Consider the following 12,263-nt stretch of genomic DNA (forward strand, 5'->3'; position numbering starts at 1 on the left):
GTGCCGAGCCCGGCCGGCCGGCCGGCCGGCTCCTGTGTGCTCCCCGCCGGGGTCCGCAGAGTCGGGGCGCCCGCAGCCGCCCGGCCTCCCCGCCTGCCCGAGGCGGGGCTTGAGCGGACGCTCTGGCCTCCCTGGGGCTGGTGCCCCGGGAAAGCGCCACAGCGAGTCTTTTGTTCCTTTTTGCAGGGTCTCTGCCCAGATCTTGGCCGCAGTCTAACATTTTGGGCTTAACTCTTAAAATCTGGTGCTTCTCAGGTGGTTTTTCAGTATGTAGTAAGTTGTTATACAAAGGAATGAATTCATTTAACATCTCTCTTCTTGTTAGAGCAAACGAGGCCCCTGAGAGCTCCGCCTAGTTCGCAGGCTGAAATCCCACCGCAGAGCCCAGAGTCAGCAATGGCTAAGCCCCAGGTGGTCGTGGCTCCGGTGGTGATGTCTAGGCTGTCCGCCAACGCCCCCGAATTCTACCCGTCGGGTTATGCTGCCTACGCGGTGAGTACACTTTTCCCTCAAATCCTGGGTCAATACTACGGGGTACAGTAATGTTATTGCTTCATTAAACAGTGTATTTCTAGATTTTATAGACTTCCGTAGAGTGGCCAGGAAAAGCCGATTTTATTTTAGCAAGGCGGCTAAATGTGCATTAGTGGCTGTAAGGGTAAATGTGATGTAGTTTTTTGTCCTGTAAAGAAATAGGCATCTAGGCATCTGTCTAGTGATAAGATAGTTCGTTATGTTAAAATGGAAGTGTGTGTTGTGGTCCCAGATGCCTACTGCAGAAAGGGTGGAAGAAGTTTTGGTAAGGTATAAAGAACTTACAAACTTTGTTTTGTTTTTGTGCATAACATCGCGGTTCTTAAAATTGTCTTTAGTTTTTGTAGTAGCAGAAAGCACGAAGTGTAAGTAGAATATGTAGGAAGGAATTTGTTATGTGAGGTAAACCTAGTTGAATGATTGTGTAGGATTTATTTTACAGCAGTGGAAAAAGAAAGTGTGTTACATGACTGAAAAAATTGGTACTTCAGCATAAAACCCACTTTCCTGTCATTTTAGTTTTATTGAAATATACCATCATGTATATAAGATTAGCTCAGTTTCACGAAGTGAGGGCTCAGGTAACTTTCTTTCTGTCTTTTTTTTTTTTTTTTAATGGCAGTACGGGAGATTGAACTCAGGACCCTGCACTTGCCAGGCAAGCTCTTAGTCTACTGAGCTATCTCCCCGGCCCTCGTGTAACTTTCAGTACATCCTCTTCTGAGTATTTGCCCAAGGATAACTACTGCTTTGACTTAAGATAGTTTTGCCTGCTTCCAAAGTTTATATAATTTTGATATTCACTCTACATCAAAGTTAATTTGTGGGAGCCAGAGAGATGGCTCAGTGAAATAAGCGCTTCCCTGGCAAGCACAAGGGCCTGAGTTCAATCCCCGGTTCAGCCAAAAAAAAAAAAAAGTTCATGTTGTAACACAATTTGAATCCTTTTGTTCTTACAGCATCTTATTGCATGCCCGTATCAAAGTTCCATTTGGTAAAGAAAAACGAGCAGCTTCCCTTTCAAGCCATTGGGAATAGGATTGCTATCCCTGTCCGTGGCCAGGTGGATGGGCACCTTTATTTATCTTTCGTATATGCCAAGGGGCAGAACTGCTGGGATATAGAATAGCCAACTGTAGTTGGCATTGCCAAATAGTTTTCCACAGAGATCATTTCACTGAATACTCTTTGAGTAACATATGACTTCTACTGAAGCTGGGCAGTCCTCAGTATTTTCTGTGTAGCTGTTCTGATAGATGTGTCATGTCTATCTAGTTGTGGATTTTTTTAGCTTGTATTCTTATAACTAATGATGGCACAGTTTGGGGGTGATTCCGTTTATATTTGTTAGGAAAAATATGAAAAGCTGTACTTCATAGAAATTAGCCCTTGTAGGAGATGGGGTTGGAATGGTCCAGGTAGACATAGCAGGAGAAGCAGTTGTTTGGGGTAAGAATGCATTCAGTTCTTGCCAGCAAATAGTGCTAAGCTTAGAGAGGACAAGAACGATTGGAGCGTTCTGTGAGTGGTTGAACTCGTAGAGACTTCTGTAAGTGTTTACTTAATGAGGAGGTTCCCTTTCTGGCTGCCACAAACAGTTCCCACTTGTTTTCCTTCCAGCTGACTTCTGCTTTATGATGGACTCTTTCACAGGACTCTGTGTAAGTTAAGTGACTCATGGGCGACAGAGCAGGACAGTAAGTCATGTCAGTTCATTTGTGCAGAGCTACTGTCTATAGACATTTATCAGCTAGTGGGTGAGCTCCTTCTATGTACTGTGTAGCAGAGCAAATCATAACCTGGAAGAATGGCTTGCGGGTGTATCTTCTTTGGTGCTCAGTGTATGGCTTCTAAAAAAATTTAAAGCTTGTTTATTTTCTGTTCAAGTTAGATACTACAAATCTGAATTTTCTGGTTTGTTGAAATCAGAAGGTCTAGTCCTAGTGAATTGGTATTTTGATAGGGTACAAATTTCCTGGAGCAGAAGAGAGGCACACCATTTGCCTCCTGGCTTGCTTTGTTCACTTGTAACCCTGTTGGGTTCCATAAGTTCTCTAGCTTCTAGAGTGATATCCACATTCTCAGGGCTTTCTTCTTTGCCCTCACATTTCCTAAGCCTCAGTCAAAGCTAAAAATGGTCACCATCTAGTCATAAACAGCAGAAACTCTTGGGATAGGATCTTGTGAGGGAAGTTTTTCCTTACACTAACCTTGATCTAGAGCTAGTTACACTCAACAAGCAGTTGACTACTCCCCCCCCCCCCCACCGGGGATTGAATTCAGGGCCTTGCACTTGCCAGGCAAGCACTTATTCTACTGAGCTATCTCCCTGGCCCAGCAGTTGACTACTTAATCCCAAGTCAGCCTGGGCATATAGCAGCTCACAAATGGACAATTTCTGACTCCTCACAGCCTGTAGTCTAGTGGTCTCCCTGTTGTGTTTCTAGAAAATTTCTGAGTGTACTTTTTGTTCTTTATATGAATGAAGGTCAGTTACCTGGTATCCCTGAACTAGGTCTTTCTTAAGAATACATTCTTTTAGCCAGACACAGTGGCACACACCTGTAATCCTAGGTATTTGGGAAGCTGAGGCAGGAGGAGTACTTGTTCCTGGCTTGCGTGGCACTTAGTGAGACCCTATCTCAAAATAAAGCTGGAATGTAGTTCAGTGATGGCTTGCTCCTGGATACATTCATCAGTACTTAAAAACAAAGCAGGAAATTCTTTTCAAGCAGCTTTTATGATAATCTTTGAATATACTTTCTTAACTTTTCAAAACGCCAAGCTTTTTTTATCTTTAATCCTTTCTTTAATTTTGCTGCTAGAATTTCCTACTTTTCATAACCTCTTGGCCATGAAATGCTATATCCATATGTTCCTCGTCTTTATTTCTCAGGCAAGCCAGTATGTATTGAATGTTTAATCATATTTATTTACCAGTACCAAAAACCAAGGGTTCTACATACATATTCATAAAGCATTTATTACGAAGCAGGAAAATCATCTTTCTGCAAACAAACCCAAATCAGCTTTTTTTCCTAAGGACATTTCTCTTCAAACTACTGCCTGGCTTTTCCTCTGTCTTCAGTAGTAACATGTTCTATGATATAACTGTATTCCTTATTAGTACTGATTTACCTCCCACTGACTATGCATGCTTTTGCACACCTTTGCAGTCTGATCTCCCTAGATGTAGTGGTGCTGCTTTTTCTTACAAGTTAATAATGCTTTCCTGATTTTTAAATCTATTGTCCACTTCCATTTTAGCCTTCGAACACAGCATGACCTATGAGCACAGTGTGGTCTGTCCAGTTTGAATGTCGGAGCTGCTAACAGAGCTAGATGCATTTACCTTTTTTTTTTTTTTTTTTTTTTGGCAGAACTGGGGATTGAACTCAGGCCCTTGCGCTTGCCAGGGAAAGCGCTTATGCTACTGAGCCATCTCCCTGTCCCCCCTTTTAAGACAGTCTATCTTAGTTACCTTTCTCTTATTGCTGAGACAAAATACCCAACACCCACAGTTAAAGGAGGAAAAGCTCACAGCGTGTGGAGGTTTCAGTCCATAATTGCCTGGCTCTAGTGCAGGCTGGTTGGTACATGGCAGAGGGGCAACCGTTCATTGCAGCAGGAGATCGCAGAAGCAGCACACGAGAGGAGGAGAGAGCGAGCCTGTCCTCCATCCCTTACAGTGTGTGCAGGCTGCCTGCCTCAGGGCGCGCATGGCTCTCACACCCTTCATGCCAGCAGTAGACCGTGGATCAGTCCCAGACTCTAGCAGCCATCCCTGAAAAGCTGCCCTCAGTTCTGGCTGTAAGGGGCCTCAGACACAAGCTGTAAGAAGGTCTTGACGTGTAGTTTAGGCTTGCCTCAGTCTCTTAAGTGCTGGGATTACAGATGCATGCCACCCCACAACCACCCTTTTTGGTATTGACAATTGAACCCAAGGTGATTACACTGAGCTACATCCCCAACCCTTCTTAAATTAAAAAAAAAAAAAAAAAAAAAATTGTTGTTAAATTGCTGATGTGCCCTGGCTGAGCTCAGGTAACCTGTGATCCTCCTCAGCTTCCCAAAATACTGGGATTGTAGGGGAGGCACCATGCCTGGTTAAAGTTACCATTTTTGTCTGTTCTGTTAAAAGTGCCCCGTTACAATTTTATGAGAATTAAGTACTTAAGTTACTGATCTTATTCTAGGTTTTTTCTTTTTATGGCATAAAATCTTAACTACACTCAGAAATCATCATTTTCAGTCAGATTCCAGTCTGTATATTTATTTGGCAGCATTTAATATGAGCATTGCCTTCATTTACCTTCTGTCTTGACCTCGGTGGCAGTACTTGGTTTGGTTTGTCCTTCCCAGTTTGCAACTCATTATTCTCCCATCACATTAGTCCCTGAGGCATTTTCCAATTTAGTGTCTTCCTTGCTAATTCTGTCTGCCCATAGAATTTGATTGCCACCTTCCCTGGAATAAATCTAATTCTTCCCTGGAACCTGAGGCTTATGTTGCCATTTGTTTGCCTTCTTCATGAGGATCATAGTTAAACTCAAGTATAAAACAGAAAAACTGGGCGAGTTGTTGGTACACAACTATAATCCCAGCATGGGTTCAAGGCCAGCCTGAAATACATAGTGAAACCCTGTCTCAAAAATACAAAACAGAATTTGTCTTAAACTTGGTCCCCGTCTCCCCCCACCTCCTGCCTCTCCTGGCTCATTTCAGCTAATTTTAGCATGACGGTTGATTTCAGTGTCTTGTCTGTATCCCCCTGCCTTGCCTTGGATGGTCAGTGATGGGAACCTTTTGATGTACAAGCAGCCCATTGCAGCGCCTGTGCCATGGGTTCACACCACAGGATTAGGTTCTCCCTGCTTAAGTGTGTGTGCAATTCCTACCGTGAGAGCTGTGTCTTCAATTGATGGCCTTCCTCATCTTGATAGAATTCTGAGAAAAACAAGTAAAGTTTGAAATTACGCTTCAGCTTAAAAGTTATTTTGACTTGAAGACAGGAGAAAATTTGTCTTGGAAAAATCTGGCGCTGGAGAGCTGATGCAGGGTTTGGTGCAAGCTTTGGGATGCCTGTCTGTTCAAAGTGCTCTGCCTCTTTTTTGCTTCATATGTAAAGCTCTGGATCTCAACTTCTGTCACTATATTCAGAGCAGCTCTGCTTTTTTTTTTTTAATTATTTATTTATTTTTATTTATTACATTTATTTATTGTGTGTGTGTGTGGCCAGCTCAGCCCACCAGGGGGCGGGGCTGGCTGGCATGTGGTGCATGGGGGATCGAACCGTGGTCCCAGTGCTTTGCCAAGTTTGTTTCAAGCAGGTGCTTTAGACCACTGAGCCATCTCTCCAGCCCAACTCTGCTTTTCTTTTACTTACCAGAATTCAGCCTTTCTTAAAAGAGTGTTGTTGACTTACTGCATTTTTGCCACAAGAATAACATTTAACCTGGAGACTTGCCTCTTGCTTTTCTTTATCATTAATGATAGGATACTATTAAGTCTGCAAAACTAATAATTGCATGTTAAAAATTTGAAATATTTTTAATTATAAAACTCACAGGTGAATGACATTGTATTATGTGTGCATTTTTATGTGTAGCTGTTTTCACCACTTTACTGAACATTAATAAAAACATTTTTTTACTCCACTTTCTTTTTTTTTTTTTTAACATTTATTTATTGTGTGTGTGTGTGTGTGTGTGTGTGTGTGTGGCCAGCTCAGCCCACCAGGGGGCGCGGCTGCCTGGCATGTGGTGCTGGGGGATTGAACCGCGGTCCCTGAGCTTTGCCAAGCTTGTTCCAAGTAGGTGCTTTAGACCACTGAGCCATCTCTCCAGCCCCTTATTCCAGAGGTTAGTACTCTTCTCCAGTGTTTGCTTTTCTAGAAATTATCTTTGTCTATACAAATAATTATCTTTTAAAAATTGTTATACTAAGATATGATTGTATATGTTTTTCATTTAACATACTATCTTGGAGATATTTTTCTTTCTTTTCTTGTGTTTTCATTTGTATTGAGGATTGAACCCAGCAGGGCCTTGTCCCCTACCCTTTTCAAATTTTTATATTTTGAAACAGTGTCTCGCTTTAGTTTCTAAGTCTCCCAGGCTGGGCTTGAATGATGCTCTCACCTCAGCCTGCCAGAGTGTTGAGATTACAAGCATGTGCCACAGTACCTGGCTTAGAAATGTTTCTTAATGTATATGTAAAAGTAATACAGTTTGCTTAAATGGCTGAAAGATTGTCCATTGTGTGGATACACAGTGTTTAACCAATTTATTGTAATGGATTGCTGGGTAGGTTTCTTGACAGTGAATATCCTGTACATGTACTGCCAAAGTTGGATTTAAAGGGTCAGATTTTATTCTGTGAAAAATAGACCAGTGGTGGCAAACCTGTGATGTGTTACAGTTGGCTGTTTGTGTCATTGAAAGCTCTGAAAGATTTACCACAAGCGTAGAAAATAAAAGTACAGCCTTTGATCCGTGCTCAGTTCTTGCAGCTGGCTGTGCTGACACAGAAATGGGGTTGGAGTGTGGGTCTTTGTTCAGACCGTCTTCCATTGCCGTTGTGTCCAGTGCCTTAGACCCCGTCTGCCTCGTGTGGCCCCCAGACATGGCTCAACTTGTCTGCCTCTCTGCCCTCATGAGCCACCTCTGTGTCCTCGGTGTCTGTCTTAGTTCCCTGCTGCTTTCGCTCAGGTACATAGCCAAGTCCCTACCTCTGAGAACTGTGCATTTTGTGCCCACTGCATGTCTTTGCTCTGATGTTTCTGAGGCTGGATTTTTTTTCTGTGTCTGGCTATATTTTTATAGTGTATTTCAGTGAGTGTGTCTTCCCCCAGGGAAGACATGAGAAGAGGACTTCGTAGCTTTATTTGCGGCAGACCACATGTCTTGACAGTCTCACCCCTCTCATAGTCTTTTGGCACTTAGGGACACTCAGTACTCAGTAACCAATGTGACAGCTGCTTTGTACATGTTTCTTCTTGTGGGAGGGATAGTCACGCTTGAGCAGAGTAATGCTTACCTTAGAATTTTTCTAGGGTTAAATGAGTTAAAATGCATGTAAATCTTTTAAAAAATCAGCGAGGAGGGCCGGCAAGATAGTGAACTAAGCGCTTCAATTACCACATGCTGCGCTGGTGCTGGCCCTGCTCCCGGGTGTGCTGAGCCAGCCACTGAATCCGGGTGTGGTGGCACATGCTTGTAATCACAGTGCTGGGGAGGCTGAGAGCAGGGGGATCACTGGGTCCGAGGTGTGTAGTGAGACTCTGTACATAAACGGAAAAATAAATCAGTCAAGGCTTGGTGGCACATGTTTGTAATCCCAGCACTCAGAAGACTGAGGTGCAAGAGGCAGATTGCAAGTTCAGTATCAGCCTGGATTACAAAGTACGCTCAAGGCCAGCCTGAACTGCATAGTAAGACCCTGACTCAAAAAGACCTAAATACTAAAGCGCCTGTTGGGGGCCTGCCCCTTAGCTCAGTTATTTAAATGGCTGCTTCAACAAAGCAGTCAGGCTCAGGTTGCTGTGGTTCAATCCCCAGAACTCAAGCCAGCTAAACCTGCCCTGAAGGCTTTCTGAGCCAGCCCAAAAAAATAAATAAATAAAAATAAAACGCCTGTTTAGGTCAGGGTTCAATCCCCAGTGTGCCCTGCTGGCCTCGCGCCCCCCGCCCCCCAGGGCACATTGAGATGGTGATTGAGACTGGGTGTGGTGGTGTGCACCTGTAATCCCAGCACTTGGGAGGCTGAAAACAGTCACTATGAGTCCAATCTATGTAGTGAGACCCTGTGCACCCTGTAGACCCTGTATTAAATACATAAATAAAATAAATAAAAAGACCTAAATAAATAAACATTGAATGATCACTGGTCTTTCTACTAAGACTTTATGTCTCCAGCATGAAGCTTTACTAAGGTTTTTGTTTTATTTTTATAATGTGTTTGTTGCAGGGTCTCATTAAGCAGCTCAGACTGGCCAGGTCCTGGTTCCTGGCTCAGTAGTATGCCCACAGGCCGGCCAGCACAGCATGTGGTACAGGAGATCGAACCCTGGTCTTCACACTTGCCCAAGCAGGTGCTTACTCCACTGAGCTACTTGGTGGCCCTCTACCGTTTGGGTTTTTTTTTGACAGTGTATCCATGTATTTCTTCTTTTAGTACATTTGCTTAGGTAAGCCCTTTCAAAAATACTTTCAGACTAAATGTTTTTTGGTTTGTGTTTTGTTTTTTTTGAGACAAGTCTCAGGCTAGCTTTGAACTCGGTTTGTTGCCCAGGCTGGCCTTAAGCTCCTAGTGAGCCTCCTGCCTCAGTCTCCCCAGTGCTCGGTTATGACTGGCCTTACTGTATGATTTGTTTCACCTGGTTTCCAATATGAGTCTATTTGGAGAAGACTAAGTTTCATCAAAGAATATTGTTATTATTGAAACATAACTGTTAGGTAAACGCTAAAATGCTGTGGATGATATATTCTAGGCATTGATAATGGGAAGGTTGCTGTTCTGGCCTGGTAACCTTTGATAAAGTTTTCCTGCTCAGCCTCTCCATGATTTATAAAGTTGGCAACTACTGAAGTGAAGTATGTCCAGGGGTGGAAAAATGAGCTGGAAACTGCCCAATCCTAGAAACCTACATGTGGCAGCAGCCAAGTAGTCTCCTGCCATTAACCCAATAAAGAAATTTAAACTTGAGCAACCACAGCATTTCCCTGTCCTTGGGGATTAACTGATAAATGACAAAATTTACTAAGGTTTTCTTTGCAGTATAGAAATGTTCAAACATCAACAAGAATGTAGGGAGTAGCATCATTAATCTCCCTAGTCTCAACAGTAAGCTATATGTGGCTCTTCTCGCTTCTGTATCCCTGGTCCATCATTGTTCTCCTATTTTGAAGCAAATGGTAGTTCTTATTTCATCCATGAAGAGATTAGATTCATTTTTTATATTGCTACTGCAGTGAAATTGGCTTAAACTGTCTTACCAGCTGTTTTCTAAATTTGTCAGAATTGAGAAGACAATTACCTACCTACTTAAGTAGAACTCTTCTATTATGACCCAAGAAAGGATAGCTCAGTACAGTAGTATCTCAGTTCATGAGCTAATTTGTTTTATGATTTTTGTTCACCTGGCTGTGTTTCTGTTTGTGTGAGGAAGGTGGCTGTGGTCATGTTTGACAGTGAAGTTGGAACAAAAGCAAAAATTTTCTAGCACTTTCGTTTGCAAACAGAACAATTTGTCAACTGAGATATTACTGTAGACTTACAGTGTGTTAAAAATTACCATTTGAAGGATCCTTAAAACAACCGCTTGTGTGACTTAAGTCTAGCTTAAAGCCACTGAATGGTATTAGCCAGTTGAATGGATTGAAGTTGTCTTTCTTTTCTTTTTCTGTTGTCTGTAGGAATCCTATGAAGATGGTTGTGAGGATTACCCCACTCTGTCAGACTACGTTCAGGAGTTTTTGAATCATCTTACAGAGCAACCTGGCAGTTTTGAAACTAAAACTGAACAGTTTGCAGAGACCCTGAATGGCTGGGTTACAACAGATGACAATCTGCAAGAACTTACGGAACTCGTCTACCAACAAGTGGGTTAGGTGATGCGTGGGGTGGTGTCCTTGGGTTCCTAGGGAGGGCGCACTCATGTCCATCTGTTTCTATACCTGGTAATTCTTTGTGTTTCACGGGAGCTTTGAAAGCTTTCTTGCGTGAAATTTCTGTAGTTGGGGATCCGATCCCAGAACCATGCTGAACTGCCATTTTACCTGTGTAGCCGTGGCTTTGTATAGGAAGTACTTAGCGTTCCAGCCAAGACACTGTAATTGTGGTGGGGCTGCAGGAGATTTGGGCTAAGTTTAGGAGAAGACTCTGTGAATATCAACATCTTTTTTTTCTTCTCCCTGTTTTGTAGGATCTGAAACTAATACAAAAAAAAAAAAAAAAAAAAATGCAGACTCTTTTTCTATATGTTGAATTACTGAAGAGACAGTTATTTCTATGTGTGATATTATTAGAGAAATGGAGAGAGAAATCATAGGAGAACATTCTTGCCTCATAAATGAGTTTATTTTTAAAAAGGACTACAAATGGGTTGTCCTGAGTTTTAATGTTTTTATTTGTCTTTTCCTTTAAGGCTTTGTATCTTAATTTCTCAAACTCCTTAAGTCTGTTGATTTTTTTTTTTTTTGTCATACAGTGTTCAGTCATCATCTGAATGTATCGACCCACAGCACAGACACTTTAATGCTATTTTAATGTGAAAGTATGCAGTAGACATAACACCAGCTTTTTAAGAAAAAATTTTGTGTTTGTGAGACTGGCTAGAAATAGGAGATGAACAGAAGTATAAATTTTGTTTTCTGTAAGTCATGCTCCAAGAGCAGCTTGAGAGTACAAGAGAGTGATCATGAGGGCCAGCACGTCCTTCTGCCTGCCCGAGTTGCACACTGTTACCGGGCCCTAGAGGCACTTGGACAACTACTGGGCTTCAGGAAGCTTGAAGAAGGTAGTAGACAGCTCTGTCCTGATTCATTCTTTCTGCTTCTGCGTGGGCTGATGCAAAGGAATATGAGATAAGAAAATAATTTCCTGCTTTTCTGATTTCTCTGTTTGGTCTCCAGCTGTTGGGTGGGAACGTAATCGTAGATCCTATGGGATGGGTGGGTGATCTGTTGCCTGATCAGCTGTACGAGTCTCCTAAAGCCAGTTCTTCAGATACTCACTTAGTGCATCTTAAGGCTTTAACCCCTTTTTGTCTTGGGTACATTGATGTGACATACAGGTTTAGCCATAGAATTAACCTCATTTACCAACTAACAGTGGAGGACCTATTGTAAAAAGATAGCAGGCCAGACACACACATTTACATTTGATTCTACCTCAAATACCACTAAAATGACAGTTTGGAGATTTGTAAAAGGTAAGAACAAAGAAGGTAGAAGAAAATAAAGGCCTAGTTTTGAGGATTAGAAAGTAGATCAACATTTGGTAACTGAGTAGGTAGGTTGAAAGTTGAGCTGCAGACCTATGAGGAAAGCTGCATTATCACATTGGCTTATAGTGCAGAATCTGTAAAGGCTGTAGAAAAAGTTAAAATAAGGCTAAAGAGATTGCCTGGGAATCTTTTTGCACCCAGTAGCCAGTGTGAAGCTTCATTGTAATCAAGTTAACAAAGGAGGTACTCCTCTAAGAGGAGGATGCAGAGACGGGAGCAAGGGAACAGGAAATTCCATAGGAGAGGGTAAGTCAGTTATCTAAATGGTGGTGAAAGGTGATCCCAGTGCAGAGCCCCTGTGGACAGCAGGTCTAGAGTAGCTAGGCTTCCCTGTTACAAGTTAGAAGGCTCCATGAAGAGTTCCCTGGTAAAGTGAGCACACCAGGTATGTTTGAAGATGACCTAATAAAAGTTTTACTATGTAGCTAATGAATATAGGGATAGATAAATGAAAAATACAAAAAAGACAACAGTAAGGAAAAATTAAATTGCTTTAAAAAGGGAAGAATTGATCTATAACATGTTTCAGGTGCCAATGAAAACAACTAAAATCATGATAAAATAATACTGGTAGGGGGAGGGCAGGGGAAATAGTGGAATGGGGTGGCTTGAGTAGGGCAGATGTATCGGGAGAGACACTCTTGCCTTTTTTGTGTTATGTACAGGGTCACATGGCCAAGGAAATAATTAGAAATAAAAAGTAAAATAATTATAAGGCACT

At 42.2% G+C, this 12,263-nt stretch overlaps 1 protein-coding gene across 1 annotated transcript in view; it reads left to right on the forward strand.

The window, feature by feature from the left end:
• The first annotated feature begins 287 nt into the window (after positions 1-287).
• The window catches only part of Paip1 (poly(A) binding protein interacting protein 1), a 30,804-nt gene continuing 18,828 nt past the window's right edge, over positions 288-12,263 (forward strand). The window contains exons 1-2 of the mRNA XM_004647299.3: positions 288-492; positions 9,951-10,136. Coding sequence (XP_004647356.1) covers positions 397-492; positions 9,951-10,136 — 282 coding nt within the window. The 5' untranslated portion in view covers positions 288-396. The remainder of the gene's footprint in view (positions 493-9,950; positions 10,137-12,263) is intronic.

Source organism: Octodon degus, unplaced genomic scaffold, assembly GCF_000260255.1.
Source record: "Octodon degus isolate 3935 unplaced genomic scaffold, OctDeg1.0 scaffold00299, whole genome shotgun sequence".
Classification (NCBI taxonomy): Eukaryota; Metazoa; Chordata; class Mammalia; order Rodentia; family Octodontidae; genus Octodon; species Octodon degus.